General features: G+C 40.9%; 1 protein-coding gene across 1 annotated transcript in view; it reads left to right on the top strand.

The window, feature by feature from the left end:
• znf532 (zinc finger protein 532) overlaps positions 1–17,126 on the top strand; it is a 102,673-nt gene that overhangs the window by 67,920 nt on the left and 17,627 nt on the right. Inside the window, exons 6-7 of the mRNA XM_059988661.1 lie at positions 6,789–6,951; positions 9,330–9,619. Coding sequence (XP_059844644.1) covers positions 6,789–6,951; positions 9,330–9,619 — 453 coding nt within the window. The remainder of the gene's footprint in view (positions 1–6,788; positions 6,952–9,329; positions 9,620–17,126) is intronic.

The following is a 17,126-nucleotide window of genomic DNA, read 5'->3' as shown; positions in this document are numbered from 1 at the left end:
GCGTCCAACTTGAATTTGACCTGTGTCTTTAAGCCGCGATTGTCTTTTTGAACATCAATAGCTAAAGATTATACTTCTAAAATATGTTGATGTTATATTTTTAAGTGTAAGGTATAGGTTGGTATGATTGTTCATTGATTCTGTTATGGCTATTATTCAGTGGATTTATTGAGTATGTCCACAAGAAAATGAATCTCAGGGTTGTATGTGGTGACATATACGTACTTTGATAATAAATTTACTTTTAACTTTGTAGATAACAAGACAGCAAATCAGCTTTATATTCCACTGATCCTCAGTCTTTAAGTGTAAACCCAGTGTGACAAACTCTGCACCTGTTTAGAAGAAAGTTCCTGGAAAAAATTATCCAGTGACGCACCAAAATATGAAATAACCAGGTTCCCAGAAGAAAATAATTAGAGCCATTGTACTCTTGACATTTTGAAGCAGTCTCTCATCCATTTTTTTGATGTGCTTGTTTGTGTGAAAGTGTTAACAGGCTTTGTTTCTTTTGGGCTCAATGGTGCGTGATGTGGCATATTGTTTGTTACGGGAGGTGCTACAGCAGCAGATTCAAGGCTGTATATTAGTAGTACTCCAGACCTGTGTTTTCTTTTTCCTCCCAAATTATTGCTTTTACAAGATTGGAACTAAAAGATGAAATTATGTTAAAGAAGTTGGGAGCCATTAACAAGTTGCTTTTGATGTCCTGTTAGGCTCTTGATTAGTCAGGGCATAAAAGGCTGTGGGGAGAAGGTGGGATAATGGAGTTGAGAGGGAAATGGATCAACCATGATGAAATAATGGAGCAGACTCAATGAGTTGAATGGCTGAATTCTGTACTTATGTCTTATGGTCTTATTGGTGAGCAGTTTTTGATAATTTTCATATTAATGGAATGTGGATTTGTTGCATTATGCCTCTTCCAATAATCGATCATAGAGTCCTAGGAAACACAACAGTACAGAAACAGGTCCTTTAGCCTTCTCGTCCTTGCCAAGCTATTATTCTGCTTAATTCCATCGACCTTCACCTGCTCTCCATATTCCTCCCATCCAAATTTCTCTTAAATGTTGAAATTGAAACCACATCCACCACTTTCACTGCAGCTCGTTCCACGCTCTTACCACTGCTGAGTGAAGAAGTTCCCCTCATGTTTGTCTTAAACATTTCACCTTTCACCTTTTAACCCATGACCTCTAGTTCTAGTCTCACCCAACCTCGATGCCTGCTTGCATTTACCCTATCTAGATCCCTCATAATTTTATCTGTCCCTCTACACTCTAAGGAATAAAGTTCTAACCTATTCAGCCCCTTGTAAAATTTCTCTGCAGTTTTTCAATTTTATTGATATCTGTCCTTTAGGTGTAGTAGGTGACCAGAACTGGACATAATATTCCAAATTAGGCCTCACCTATGTTTTATACAACCTCAACATAACATCCTGTGCTCAATACTTAATTTATAAAGCCCAATTTGCTTTCTTTTTCTTACTTTTCTCCTGTTCTTCCTTTTAATAAAATACTTTCTGTGGTCTCTTGGTGAATCTCATTATTAGATATCTTTGACCTGCATCCAAAGTGTTGTCCTTTATCCTGGCAACAAATTCTGATCCTTGACCTTGATGTTTATTGCTTACCATGAGATGGCATGACTCCTCTTGCAATCTTTTTATATTTTATTGAGTGTTGTGATTCAACATTCACTGTGTGAATAAACTCAAATACATTTGCATGTAGACACACGAGATTGCAGATGCTGGAATCTGGAGCAAACAACTATGAAAGTTGGAGGAACTCAGCTGGATGAGCTGTGTCTGTTGGAGAGAAGGTTCATAGAGTCTGTGCAATTTAAACGACTCAAGTCATATAAATCGCTGTTCTCAGTATTAAATATCACTACAGGTTTCCAATCCAGCCACATACCTACTGTACTTTCTAACTCCAGTACAAAAGGCAAGGATTGCACAGCATCCTTGGTCAGCTTCCCATTGGCTTTGGTCTCTTAAACTTCTTCCCAGCCTTCTTCACGTGGCATCGACTCCTTGCTCCTTTCTCAGTCTTCACCTTATAAGATCTCAAAGTTCTAAGTAAATTTATTATCAAATATATTGTCACTGTTTATAACCCTGAGATTCATTTTCTTGTGAGTATAATCAATAAATATTATAGAATAATCATAACAGAGTCAATGAAAGACCGCACCATCTTGTCTGTTCAACCAGTGTACAAAAGACACGAACTGTGCAAATACTAAAGGAAACAATATTGAGAACATGCGATGAAGAGTCCTTGAAAGTGAGTTCATAGGTTGTGGGAACATTTCAAGTTAAAGTCAAGTAAAGTTGAGTGAAGTTATCCCCTTTGGTTCAAGAGCCTGATAGTTGAGGGGTAATAACTATCACTGAACCTGGTGATGTGGGTCCTGAGGCTCTCGTCCCTTCTTGCTGATGGCATTTGCAAGAAAAGAGCATGACAAGGGTAGTGGTGGTCCCTGATGATGGATGCTGCTTTCCTGCGACATTTTATGTAGCTATGCTCAATGTTGGGGAGGGCTTTACCTATGATGGACTGGGCCGTATTCACTACTTTTTATAGGATTTTCCATTCAAGGACATTGGTGTTTTCATGCCAGGCTGTGATGCAGCCAGTCAATATACTCTCCACCACACATCTATAGAAGTTGTCAGAGCTTTTAGAAGCCATGCACCTAAAAGTAGTGGCACAACCCTGCATTCTTTGTAGTTGCACTTACATGCTGAGCCCAGAACAAGTCCTCTTGAAATAATAACACTGCGGAACTTAATGTTACTGACCTTCTCCATGTCTAATCTCCAGATAGATCTGACACAAAATGCTGGAGGAACTTAGCAGTCCAGGCAGCATCTATGGAAAAGTGTCCAGTCGACGTTTTGGACCGAGACCCTTTATCAGGATTGGTTCGTGGGCCTCTGGTTTCCTCCTGTTGCTCAATAGTCAGCTCCTTGGTCTTGCTGACATTGAGTAAGAAGTTATTGTTATGGCACCACTCAGCCAGATTTTCAGTCTCCCTCGTATCTGGATTAGATTAGCTTTATCTGTCACATGTACAGTGAAATGTGCCATTTCTCGTCAATGACCAACACCATCTGAGGATGTGATGGAAGCAGCCCACAAGTGTTGCCATGCTTCCGGCACTAACATAGCCATAATTCACTAACCCTAAACCTGTGTATCCTTCAAATGTGAGAAGAAACTGGAGCACCTGAAGGAAACTCACATGGTCACGGGGCGAATGTACAGACTCCTTCCAGGCTGCAGTGGGAATTTAACCCTGATTTTCCGATTGCTGGTGCTGTAAAGCATTATGCTAACTGCTGCACTACCATACCACCAACCTATTTAGGTAATCATTGTTGGATCTAGGTCATAATAGTTGTAAGGCTATTGTAGCTTTCTGCCATTTTGTGGTTGAATTCTTATGATGTAAAGGGTTATGTTTCCTGAAAATCTTGAACCTGTCTACTGGCTCATTGCAGGGAGAGATGTAGTAAATCTTGAATGTTTAGAGAGCAGCCTTTGATTGCCCTGGTTGGCTTTTGACGTTACTACTGTGGTCTGCAGCTGATGGGCTCCTGGACCGTCTGCTGCACTGAACTGGCTCTGTGGCTGTGGACTTACTTTCGGGGACTCTGCGTTTAATTTCTGTGGATTGTCTGATTGCTTTTTTTTAATGTTTTCATGATTTGTTCTCATTTTTGCACATTGGTTGTATGACTATGTTTGTGGTGTGGATTTTTCCTGAATCCTATTGTGTTTCTTTGTTTTGTGGCTGCCTGCAAGAAGATGAATCTTAAGGTTGTATACTGTATACATACTTAGATGATAAATGCATTTTGTATTTTTGAACTTTGAAAATAGGTACAATGCCACCTCACTTTTGCATTCTCTTCTTTGGCCACTGTTAAATTGATGTAGAGAAGAAGTTTCTTCTATCATTCCTTTTGTTCATTTGATAAGTTACTAGACAAAAAGTGTAGCTGCTGACATGGTTCTATTTGCTCCATCAATCATTAGAAAGACCCAGAGATGGTGACAGAACAGCAGTAGAATTCCAAGTCAGAATGGTGTGGGGTTTGGAGGGCAACTTCCAGGCGGTACCCTTGCCCTCCTATCTGGTATTGGATGTCAAAATCAAAGTCTGATCCCAGCAAAGCTATACTTCACATGTATCACTTCCAATTTAGGCTTTCTTTGATCAATGTAAGGCAGATTTATCATAATTTCTGGTTCTTGAACAAAGGAAATGTTCTACTCTGCATTTTTGTACTTAACTAACATATGAAGTGACAAAAAACAATGCATTATTCATATAATACTATCCATTGCTGCTTTTGAACATTGATACTGGAAGCAGAGATGAAAACCAAGAAATTTAGCTGGAGGATAATACACTAATGATTAAACCTAAGATTTGAACTAAGCTCCTAGACAGAGATTCAGTAATCTGGCATTCTATTGATTTGTATTTCCTGTAAACCATTCAGCTAGAGCACGTGTCTCTACTGTTCATCCAGGCAAAGCCTTAAGTTGCTGGAAATGTGACAGCTAGGAATATATAACTATTTGTGGACAATGTAATATTGTTGTGGGAGTTGGAAATCAAAGCATCTACGAATGAAGCGATGTTATTTTTAAAAGTTGTAAGTTAAAGCATGTTTTTTATGTTTTAATTTTTTATCACTGATATAATCTAGTTCTGTAAGTTCTTATTTATCTGTATTTTTCCTGGAGTATTAGCTCTTCCCATTAATTTAAACACTATTTGTGATAAAGTCATCATGCAGTTCAGCATGGATACAGGCCCTGTGGCCCAGTGAATCCATGCAAACCACAGTGCCCATCCAGCAAATTCCAATTTCCTCTCAGCCCCTTCCCTCCGTTACTGCACCTCTCCAAGTGCTTCTTAAACCACATCCTCTGACGTATCGATACATATACAGCTCTCAGGTCTCTTTTAAATTTTTCTCCCTTCACCTTAAGCTATGCTCCCTACTTATGGACCCCCTTACCCTGGGGAAAAGACTGCTATTGTCCACCTTTTCTATGTCTCTCATAATTTTAACCATTTCTTTAAAGTCGTCCCTCATTCTCCAAGGAAAAAAACATAGCAGAGAAACATAAAAATCTACATACAGGCCCTTTAGCCCACAATGTTGTGCCAACCATGTAACCTGCTCTAGAAGCTGACTAGAATTTCCCTACTGCATAACTCTCTATTTTTCTAAGCTCCATGTACCTGTCTAAGAGTCTCTTAAAAGACCCTATCGTATCTGCTTTCACCACCGCCACTGGCAGTGCATTCCACACACCCACCACTCTCTGTGTGGAAAAACTTACCTCTGACATCCCCCTTGTACATACTTCCAAGCACCTTAAAACTATGCCCCTTCGAGTTAGCCATTTCAGCCCTGGAAAAAAGCCTGTCATTATCCACATGATCAATGCCTCTTGTCACCTTATACACCTCTATCAGGTCACCTCTCACCCTCTGTCATTCCAAGGAGAGAAGGCCGAGTTCACTCAACCTATTCTCATAAGGTATGCTCCCCAATCCAGGCAGCATCATCAATCTCCTCTGCACTCTCTCTGTAGTATCCACATCCTTCCTGTAGTGAGGTGACCAGAACTGAACACAATACTCCAAGTGGGGTCTCACTAAGGTCTTATATAGCTGTAACATTACCTCACAGCTCTTGAACTCAGTCTCATGGTTGATGAAGGCCAACACACCATACACATTCTTAACAATATTGTCAACCTGTGCAGCAGCTTTGAATGTCCTGTGGACATAGACCCCAAGATCTAGCATAGCCAATTTCCCCCTAAAACTCAGGCCCTCAAATCCTGGCAACATCCTTGGATATCTTTTCTACACCTTTTCTAGTTTAACCTCATCTTTCTTAACATAGGGTGACCAACACTGTTCACAGTACTCCATGTGCAGCCTTATCAATACTTGTACAATTGCAGTGTAATTTTTCAAATCCTATATTCAGCGCCCTGACTGATAAAAGCCAGTGTGCTAAACACCTTTTCCACCACCCTGATTCCACTTTCAATGTACTATGCACTTGTGCTATGAACCTCTGAACCTCTGTTCCGTTATGCTCCCTAGTGTACAACCATTCACAGTACTCTAGTTTGACTTTCCAAAATGTTTCACCTCACACTTAAATTCGAAAATGGACCACGCTGTACCCCACGCTGAAACGCATAACAAAAATCGAAAGGAAAATAATTGTAAATAAAAGCTTACTTCCAAAATGTTTGCGTCTCAAATAGATTTACTTTACTACGTTTTTGACTTTACTATTGGCAGTGCTACGCCAGAGTAGAGCTCAGCAATTTACTAGAATAAATGGTTTTATGATGAAATTGATATTGAGAGCAATACACAAAATGCTGGAGGAACTCAGCAAATCAGGCAGCATCTATGGATGAGAATAAACAGTCAACTTTTTGGGCCGAGATCCTTCATCAGGATTGGTGACATGTCTCAGCCAGAAACCTTGTCTCTCTATTCCCCTCCATAGATGATTGCCTGACCTGTTACATTCCTCATTTTGTGTGTTGTTCTAGAATTCCGGCATCTGCATTATCACTTGTGTTTAAAACTGAAATTGGTTTGCTTAGTTAAAATATTTGATTATTCTACTCTTCATAGAAATATGCACAAAACATTTAATTGCAATTATTCTGTCCTGAAATAATTGAGAAGTAAATTATTTTTTCCCTCTTTGTTTTTAGGATAATCTACAAATGTTCCATGTGTGACACCGTGTTTACGCAACAAACCTTGTTATGCAGCCATTTTGATCAACATGTTGCTAAGCAGAAAGTTTCTGTATTTAAGTGCCCAGATTGTGCATTGCTGTATGCACAGAAACAGCTCATGGTGGAACACATTAAGGTACCAGCTAAACCTATCACAACCTTGGTGAAACAGATAAATTATTTGGTTCTCTTATTTATGAGATGTGCCTCGATGAAATTTTTACTGGATTGGCAGTCAGCGTTCTGAGTCATTGATTCTAGTTTTATATTCTGCCATGGCGACTGGATTCAAATAATGAATCTGGAATTAAAAGAAAAACTTAATCTCTTTAGGAATTGGCTATGACAGTAACCGGACTCTGGTTCACTAATGCCCTTTAGAAATGTGACTCGAGACTCACCAATGTGATTGACTTGTTACTGCCTCCTCAGTTTAGGGGTAATTGAAAATCAACAAGTTCTATTGGCATTGTCAATAAATTCCACATCTGTGAACTATTTAGAAAAAAATCCTGGAGTCTCCCTATATACTTTGATGTTCTAGACCATCAGGGCCAATGAAAGCTATGAATGTACCCAATGAATATTTTCTGTCTCAGTTCAGAAATTCCTCCATTTCTTCAACTGTGTCACCATAGCTTATCGGGATTCAGTGTGTTTGTAAGGAGTTTGTACGTTCTCCCCATGACCATGTGGGTGTTCCTGTTTCCTCCCACATTCCAAAGATGTGTAGGTTAGGGGTAGTAAGTTGTGGGCATGCTATTATGGATCAGAAGCTTGGCAACACAAGCAGGCTACCTAGCACAATCCTCGTTGATTTGATTTGATGCCAGTGACACGTTTCATTGTATGTTTTGGTGTACACGTGACAAGTAAAGCTAATCTTGAAATCTTTATCTTTGACTGGCTCATACTTTAGCGCACCTCTGTTTAAAGTTAAAGAATTCTAAAGGAAAGAAGTTGCATGTAGTCATCATGAAGCTCTATGAGTTGTCGTGACCTCAGAATGTTGCAAAGCCCAAAAATTGTGCAGTGTATGTCGTAAAATCTTGGAGCTCTATAGCACAGGAACAGGTCCTTCATGCCAAACTATTGTTCTGCCTAGTCCCATCAACCAGCACCTGGACCATAGCCCTCCATACGCCTCCCATCCATGTACTTAACCAAACTGTTGTAATCAAATCACCACTTCCACTGGCAGCTCATTCCGCACTCTTCTCACCCTCTGAGTGAAGAATTTCCCCCTAGGTTCCCCTTAAATATTTCACCTTTCACCCTTAATCCATTTGTGCAGTATGAATAGGAAACGAGGCCTTAGCTCGAAGGTGGCATGAGCAATAATGCAGAGCTGTCTAGTTGATGAGGATGAGTTTATACCCCCATCTTGTGACTCAGATGAGAATACGGCCTTCATAAACATTCACTCCAATGCTGAAGGAACTCAGCAGGTCAGGCAACATCTATGAAAATCGATAAGTAGTCATTATTTCGGGCCAAGACCTTTCTTCAGGACTAAAAAGTAAGGCAGAAGATGCCAGAATAAATCGGTGGTGGGGGTGGGGGGGGGGAGGAGATTAGCGAGAAGATGATAGGTGAAGCCAAGTGGGTGGGAGAGGTAAGGGGCTGGAGAGGAAGAAATCTGAAGAGGGAAGTCACGTGTGTTTTTTACATAGAGTAGGTGTATGGAATGCACTGTCAAGGGTTGGTGGTAGAGGCAGATACATTAGGGATATTTAAGAGATTCTTAGGCAGATGGATGAAAGAAAAATGGAGGGTGGGAGGGAAAGGTTCAATTGATCTTGGACTAAATTAAAAGGTCGGCACAACATCGTGGGCCTGAACTGTGATGCACTGTTCTACATAATGAAGTCTGACAGCTACAGGGTAAGTACAGTGTCCCTAAACAACAAAATAGAACATCATAACAAGGTAGATTGTGAGGTTGAGAATATCTTACCATACTAGGGATCTATTCTGTTGTCTTAGTAAAAGCTGGCCTTGAGCCTGGTGGTACACGCTTTCAGGCTTTTGTACCTTCTGCCAATGACGAGAGTGTGTCTAGGGTTGGAGGGTCTTGATTATGCTGGCTGTTTCACTGAGGCATTGAGAAGTGCAGAGATTCCATAGAAGATCAATTTTTGGATATAATTCCAATTATGATTACAAATCAACCTTGCTTAAAAAGATTGTTGTGACGTTTTCCCCAATGGCAGAGGGGTCCAAGTCTAGAGGCCATATGTTTAAGATGAGGGGTAAGATTTAGAAGACAATTTAAGTCTTGAATGCAAGATGCGAGGAGGTGGTGCAAGAAAGTATCAGCATATTTAAGTACTGAATGAGTACTCGAATCACCAAAATGTTAATAGGCTTAATAGACCAACCACTGGTAGTGTAGATAGGTGTTCGATGGTAAATGTAGATGTGGTAGGCTGAAGGGTTTGTATGATTCCTTGACTTTGCAACCAGTTGAATATAAGAATTATGACTAAATCCATCAATTCTTTCATGTTGCAGTCCATGCATGGAACTCTTAAGAGTATTGAGGGTCCCCCAAACCTGGGACCTCAGGAACCAGTGGTCACAAAGCCTTTAACTTCATCAGCCGGGCAGAAAAAAGCTGACGGGAAAGCCATTAATGGCACTGACCGACTTGGGAAGAAAACTTCAATCGTCGTGAGGAAAACTGGGAGCCGGTCAAAATCAAATAACCCGGGATGGATGTGTCAAGACTGTGAAGAATGGTTTCCTGAACGAGAGGACTACATTTCTCACATGAAGAAAGACCATGGAAAGGTAAGAGCCAAGTAGGATGGAATAGTGCAGTATGTACTGAGTTCAGGAATTCTGCAAGGAGTGTAAGCTATTAAATGAAAGAATCCGTTAGGAATGTTAACATCACTCATCTCAACACTGAACTGATTCCACAACCAAGGGCTCTACAACTCATGTTTTCTGTATTATTTACTTACTTGTTAATTTATTACTGTTTTATATTTGCACAGATTGTCTTCTTTCGCACATGGGTTGTTTCTCAGTCTTCGTGTGTAGGTTTTCATTGATTCTATTGTATTTCTTTGTTCAGTGAATGGCTGCAAGAAAATTAATCTCAGGGTAGTAGATGGTGACACAAATGTACTTTGATAATAAATTTACTTTGAACTTTGATAGTGATCTCCAAGAAGCCATAAGGCATATGAGTAGTATTAGGCCACTTGACTCATTGGGTAGAAGTCACTTGCCATTGCCTCTTCTGGACAGTGTGTTTACAAGATGGGTTACCCTAGCCATTATGAATACTTTTCGGAGATTGTCTGCCTGGTGTCAGTGGTCACATAACCAGGACTTGTGATATATGACCACAAGATATAGGAGCAGAATCAGATCATTTGGTCCATCAAGTCTGCTCCACCATTTTATCATAGCCACTCCAATTTTCCTCTCAGCTCCAATCTTCTGCTTTCTCCTTGTATCCCTTCATGCCCAATCAATGCTCCCTCAATCCCTGCCTTTAATATACATGAAGACTTGGCCTCCATAACTGCCTGTGTCAAATAATTCACCACTCTGGCTAAAGAAATTCCTCTACATCTCTGTTCTAAAAAAGGCACCCCTCTATTTTGAGGCTGTGTCCTCTGGTCTTAAACTCCCCCACCATAGGAAACATCCTCTCCACATTCACACTATCAAGGCCTTTTACCATTCAATAGGTTTCAATGAGGTCACCCCTCATTCTTTTGAATTCTTGTGGATACAGACCCAGAGCCATCAAACAGCCTTCAAATGACAAGCCATTCAATCTTGGAATCATTTTCGTGAACCTCTTTTGAACCCTCTCCAGTTTTAGCAAATAATTTCTAAGGTAAGGGGCTCAAAACTGCTCACAATACTCTGAGGTCTCAACAGTGCTTTATAAAGTCTCAACATTACATCCTTGCTTTTATATTCTAGTCCTCTTGAAATGAATGCTAGCATTGCAATTGCCATCCACATGACAAACTTAACCTACAAATTAACCTTTAGGGAATCCTGCACAGGGGTTTCTAAGTCCCTTTGTGCCTCAGTTTTTTAAAATTTTCTCTCCGTTTAGAAAATAGTCAAACCTTTCATTTCTTCTGCCAAAGTGCGTGACCATACACTTGCCGACCCTGTGTTCCATCTGCTATTTTTTTGCCCATACTCCCAATCTGTCCAAGTCCTTCTGTAGCCCCACTACCTCCTCAAAGCTACCTGCCCCTCCGCCTATCTTCATATCATCTGCAAACAAATCAGTCAATTCCACCAGCCAAATCATTGATGTATAACATAAAAAGAATCAGTCCAACACAGACCCCTGTTGAACTCCACTAGTCACCGGCAGCCAGCCAGGAATGACTCTCTTTATTCCCATTCTTTGCCTCCTGCCAATCAGCCTGTTATGAACCTGCAAGCCACTGTTTTATCCAAGCTAGAATCTTTCCTGTAATACTGTGGGCTCATAGCTTGTTAAACAGCCTCGCATGTAGCACCTTGTAAAAGGCCTTTTGATGTTCTAAGTACGCAACATCAACCAATTCTCCGTTGTCTATCCTGTTTGTTATTTTTTCAAAGAATTCCAACAGATTTGTCAGGCAAGATTTTCCCTTGAAACAATACCGACAATGGCCTATTTTATCATGTGCCTCCAAGTACCCTGAGACCTTGTCCTTAAAAATCAACTCCAACATCTTCTGAACCACTGACATCAGACTAACAGGCCTATAGTTTTTCTTATGCCTCTCTCCCTTCTTGAAGAGTGGAGTGACATTTACAATTTTCAGTCTTCCGGAACCATTCCAGAATCTAATGAATCTAGTCATTTTTGGAAGTTCATTGCTAATGCATCTACAATCTCTTCAGCCCCCTCTTTCAGAACTCTGGGGTGTACACCATCTGGTCCAGGTGACTTATCTACCTTCAGGCCTTTCAGTTTTCCAAGAACCTTCTCTTTCGTTCTAGCAACTTAACTCAATTCATGACCTCTGACACCGGGAACTTACACCATACTGCTAATGTCTTCCACCATGAAGACTAATGCAAAATGCTTATTCAGTTCATCTGCCATTTTGTTGTCTCCCATTACTACCTCTCTGGCATCATTTTCCAGCGGTACAATATCCACTCTTGCCTCTCTTTTACATATCTGAAGAAATTTTTGATATCCTCTCTAATAGTACTGGCTAGCTTATTTTTGTATTCTCTCTTTACCTTCTTAATGACTTTTTTAGTTGCCTGTTGATTTTTAAAAGCCTCTCAATCCTCCAGCTTCTAATTTTTGCTCTATTATATGTCCTCTCTTTGGCTTTTATGTTGATTTTAACTTCTCTCATTAGCCACGCTTGTGCCATCTTTCCTTTAGAATGCTTCTTCCTCTTTGGAATGTATATATTCTATGCTTCCACCTGCCCATATGACCGTCCACCAACTGCTCCCATGGTTTCATGCAGTGTCACACCTTGCCCACTGGTGACCTGCAGGCTAGAAGAGGGAAAGAGCGCCTTGCATCTCCTTTGGTAGAAACCTATCTCCGCCTCACCACCCTCGGGTAGAGATACATTACCTAAATTATAGTAATTCAGATATGTTTCAGTAACTATATCAGTCTCCCAATGTTAACCATTTAGTGTAGCACACAGTAGTAATTACTGACTGGGTTAATTTGGAGCAAGGAGCCCTGTACGTTGGAGCCGCACTTGGAATTTGGTGTATTCTGATTATAAGAAGAGTACACGTGAAACCAAGAAGACCCCACCACCTCCTCTCAACCAGCATCACTGTTTTTGTCATTTATGTATCATAGGGTAAATGCAAGCAGGCCTTTTCCACTGAGGTTGGGTGGGACTCCATCTCGAGGTCATGGATTAAGGGTTAAAAGTGAAAAGTTTAAGGGGAACATGAGGGGAAACTTCTTCACTCAAAGAGTCATGAGAGTGTGGAATGATCTGCCAGCATAAGTGGTGCATTCGAGCTCTTTGAGTGACTCCTTTGTCCTTTTGAAGCTTAGTAGTGTTGTGTTTTTTTCATCAAAGTGACAAATCTTAACCAGAATGTGTGCTGCCATTGTTCAGCGTAGCACCTCAAATGATAGCAAAGTTACTGGTCATGGAGAAGAGATTAAAAGATAGCAAAGTAGCTTCCTGTCCCATGATCCTCTTCCTTCTCCAGCTGTGTATCCCTTTTGCCAATCAACTTTCCGGCTCTTAGCTTCATCCCTCTCCCTCCTGTCTTCTATCATTTTGGATTTCCCCCTCCCCCTCTTACTTTCATATCTCTTACTATCTTTTCTTTCAATTAGTCCTAACGAACGGTCTTGGTCCGAGACATCGACTGTACTTCTTCCTATAGATGCTGCCTGGCCTGCTGTGTTCCACCAGCATTTTGTGTGTGTTGTTTGAATTTCCAGCATCTGCAGATTTCCTTGTGTTATCGTGATGCTTTTGCAGCTCAGAGTATTCTGGAGTTCAGAATCAGGTTTAATATCACTGGCATATCGCGTGAAATTTGTTGTTTTGTGGCTGCAGAACATAATAATAGAGAAAAAACTGTGAATTACAGTAAAAAAAAATATATATATAAAAATAAAAATCCAGAGTTCAGTTCTGGCATCATTCTGTAAGGTGTCTATGTACGTCCACTGTGTTTTGCATGGGTTTTCTCCAGGTCCTCTGATTCTGTGTCACAGTATAAAGACATACCAGGCAGGTTAATTGATCATTGTAAATTGTCCCATGATTAGGTTAGAGATAATTGGGGTTGTTGGGGCGGTATGGCTGGAAGGTCCTTCTCCACACTGTATCACTAAATAAATAATAGAAAGTTCTATTATCAGGGGATGAAAAACAATCGAGGAAATAGTTGATAAAAATGTGTAGGAAGCTGATAACACAGGAGCAACTTGTTAAATTGAACTGGTTTATTATCGTCACATGTACCAATATACAGTGAAAAGCCTGTCTTGCATACTGTTCATACAGATGAACTGACTACACAGTGTATTGAGGTAGTTAAAGGCAAAAAACAACCATGCAGAATTATAAGCACAAGCGATTCTGTAGATATTGAAATGCAGAGTAACACATATAATGAAATGTCAACTGTTTATTCCTCTCCATAGATGCTGCGTGACCTGCTGAGTTCCTCCAGCAGTCAGTCAGTGCTGCAACTACAAAGGAAGTGCAGTGCAGGTAGACAAGAAGGTGCATGATGAATTGTCAGGCATTCGAGTCCAGTCTTTATTCTTGTTTTTGTTTGTAGAGGTTTAACACAGTAACTCACTTGCTGGGATTGTCAAAAGGAAGTTCAGAATCGACAGTCCTAGATCAGCCAAGATCAGAATGGCAGGTTCCCTTTTTTAAAGGACAACTGTGAACGAGATGAATTTACATATGAAATGGAACTTGGTAACAGATTTTGTTTACTGTTGAATCTGCAGCAAAGATAAATTACAATGTTGATTAGTTTACAAATGCCTTCATAAATCACCATGCAGGTGGATCCATTTTGTCTATCACTTTATTATTTAGAGCACATTATTGCTCTGACTATTAATGAACATCCTGTTCCTGCAGCTCAAGGTTCTTGCAGATACGAAGTTCATCCCTTTCTGCTCTGGGATGAATCAGATATAACTATTGATTATCTGTCCGCAAGTGGTCAGCTGCTTTTGTTGTAATTTAAAAATCACGCTGGGTGGTGCCAGTCATTCAGAACAGGTTGATTGAGATTGGACGTACAAGGCCAGTGTAATCCGTCAGAAAGTGTGTCTTTTTAGGAAAAATTTGGAGCACTTTTTCCCTCCACAATGTACAATATTACAAGAAACATAGACAGAATAGACAGCCAACACTATTTTCCTGGGGTGACAATGCCAGAGAATGTACTTTTAAGGTGAGTTGAGGAAAGTTTAGAGCATGGGTTCCCAACCTGTGGTCCAGGGAACCTTTGCTTAATAGGGTTGGTCTGTGGTATTAAAAAAAACCTCCTGGTCTCTAGGATATGTCAGAGGTAGTGTTTTATTTTACATAAAGTAGTGGGTGCCTGGAATGCACTGCTGTGGGTGGTGGTTGAGGGTGATACATTAGGGACATTTAAGAGACTGTTAGATAGGCTCATGGATGTAATCAATAGAGGGCTTTGGCTGTGTAGAAGGAAGGGATAGATTGATCATGGAGTAGGTTAAAAGACTGGTGCAATGTCTTGGGCCAAAAAGTCCATACAGTGCTATGTTCTATGTTTACCATTTGATTTGACCTTTGTGTTACCAATCTCCCTTGAAAGGGTGGTCTGTTCCCAGACTTGTGCATTGGTGTTCTGCTGTGGATCATGTGAGCCTTGACCCAGGTACCAGGCATGGTCCAGCAATATGTTCAGCTGGGTAGATTTAGAACCTTTCTCCATTCGAGTTCAAGTTTATTGTCATCTGACTATACATATATACAACAATGGTCCTCTGGAGAACGGTGCATGCACAAAACATATATCACACACAGCACATGAAACAAAACGTTAGTTATTATAGACAATAGACAATAGGTGCAGAAGTAGACCATTCGGCCCCTCGAGTCTGCACCGCCATTCTGAGATCATGGCTGATCATTCACTATCAATACCCAGTCCCTGTCTTGTCCCCATATCCCTTGATTCCCCTATCCATCAGATATCTATCTAGCTCCTTCTTGAAAGCATCCAGACAATTGGCCTCCACCGTCTTCCGAGGCAGTGCATTCCACACCTCCACAACTCGCTGGGAGAAGAAGCTCTTCCTCAACTCTGTTTTAAATAACTGACCTCTTATTCTCAATCCATGCCCTCTGGTACTGGACTCTCCCAACATCTGGAACATATTTCCTGCCTCAATCCTATCAAATCCTTTAATTATCTTAAATGTTTCAATCAGATCCCCTCTCAATCTCCTCAACTCCAGCGTGTACAAGCCCAATCTCTCCAATCTCTGCGTAAGACAGCCCTGCCATCCCAGGAATCAACCTAGTGAATCTACGCTGCACTTCCTCAATTGCCAGAATGTCCTTCCTTAAACCTGGAGGCCAAAACTGTACACAATATTCCAGGTGTGGTCTCACCAGGGCCCTGTACAAATGCAAAAGGACATCCTTGCTCTTGTACTCAATTCCCCTTGTAATAAAGGCCAACATTCCATTTGTCCTCTTCACTGCCTGTTGCACTTGCTCATCCACCTTCATTGACTGATGAACTAGGACTCCTAGGTCTCTTTGCATTTCTCCCTTACCTAACTCTACACCGTTCAGACAATACTCTGCCCTCTTGTTCCTGCTTCCAAAGTGGATAACTTCACATTTATTCACATTGAATGACATCTGCCAAGTATCTGCCCACTCACCCAGCCTATCCAAGTCTCCCTGTATTCTCCTAACGTCCTCTTCACATGTCACACTGCCACCCAGTTTAGTATCGTCAGCAAACTTGCTGATACAGTTTTCAATGCCCTCATCTAAATCGTTGACATAAATCGTAAAGAGCTATGGTCCCAATACAGAGCCCTGTGGTACCCCACTAGTCACCTCCAGCCAGTCCGAGAAACACCCATTCACTGCTACCCTTTGCTTTCTATCTGCCAACCAGTTTTCTATCCATGTTGAAACCCTGCCCCCAATGCCATGAGCTCTGATTTTACTCACCAATCTCCTATGTGGCACCTTATCAAATGCCTTCTGAAAATCTAGATACACAACATCCACTGGCTTACCCTCGTCTAACATCCTTGTTACACCCTCAAAAAACTCCCAACAGATTAGTCAAGCATGATTTGCCCTTGGTAAATCCATGCTGGCTCGGCCTAATCCTATTACTGCCATCAAGATGTGCCACTATTTCGTCCTTAATAATGGACTCAAGCATCTTCCCCACGATTGACGTTAGGCTAACAGGGCGATAGTTCTCCGTTTTCTCCTTCCCTCCCTTCTTGAAAAGTGGGATAACATTAGCCACTCTCCAATCTTCAGGAACTGATCCTGAATCTAAGGAACATTGGAAAATGATTACCAATGCATCTGCAATTTCCTGAGCCACCTCTTTTAGAACCCTCGGATGCAGACCATTTGGACCTGGGGATTTATTAGCCTTCAGTCCTACGAGTCTACTCATCACAGTTTCGTTCCTAATGTCAATCTGTCTCAATTCCTCTGATATCTTATGACCCAGGCCCATCCATACATCTGGGAGATTGCTTGTGTCCTCCCTGGTGAAGACAGATCTAAAGTACGCATTAAATTCTGTTGCCATTTCCCTTTTTCCCATAACAATTTCTCCCAATTCATT

The sequence above is a fragment of the Hypanus sabinus genome, chromosome 14 (assembly GCF_030144855.1).
Source record: "Hypanus sabinus isolate sHypSab1 chromosome 14, sHypSab1.hap1, whole genome shotgun sequence".
NCBI classification, from domain to species: Eukaryota; Metazoa; Chordata; class Chondrichthyes; order Myliobatiformes; family Dasyatidae; genus Hypanus; species Hypanus sabinus.
The sequence above is the reverse complement of the archived record's forward strand: the minus strand, read 5'-3'. Positions and strand labels throughout refer to the sequence as shown.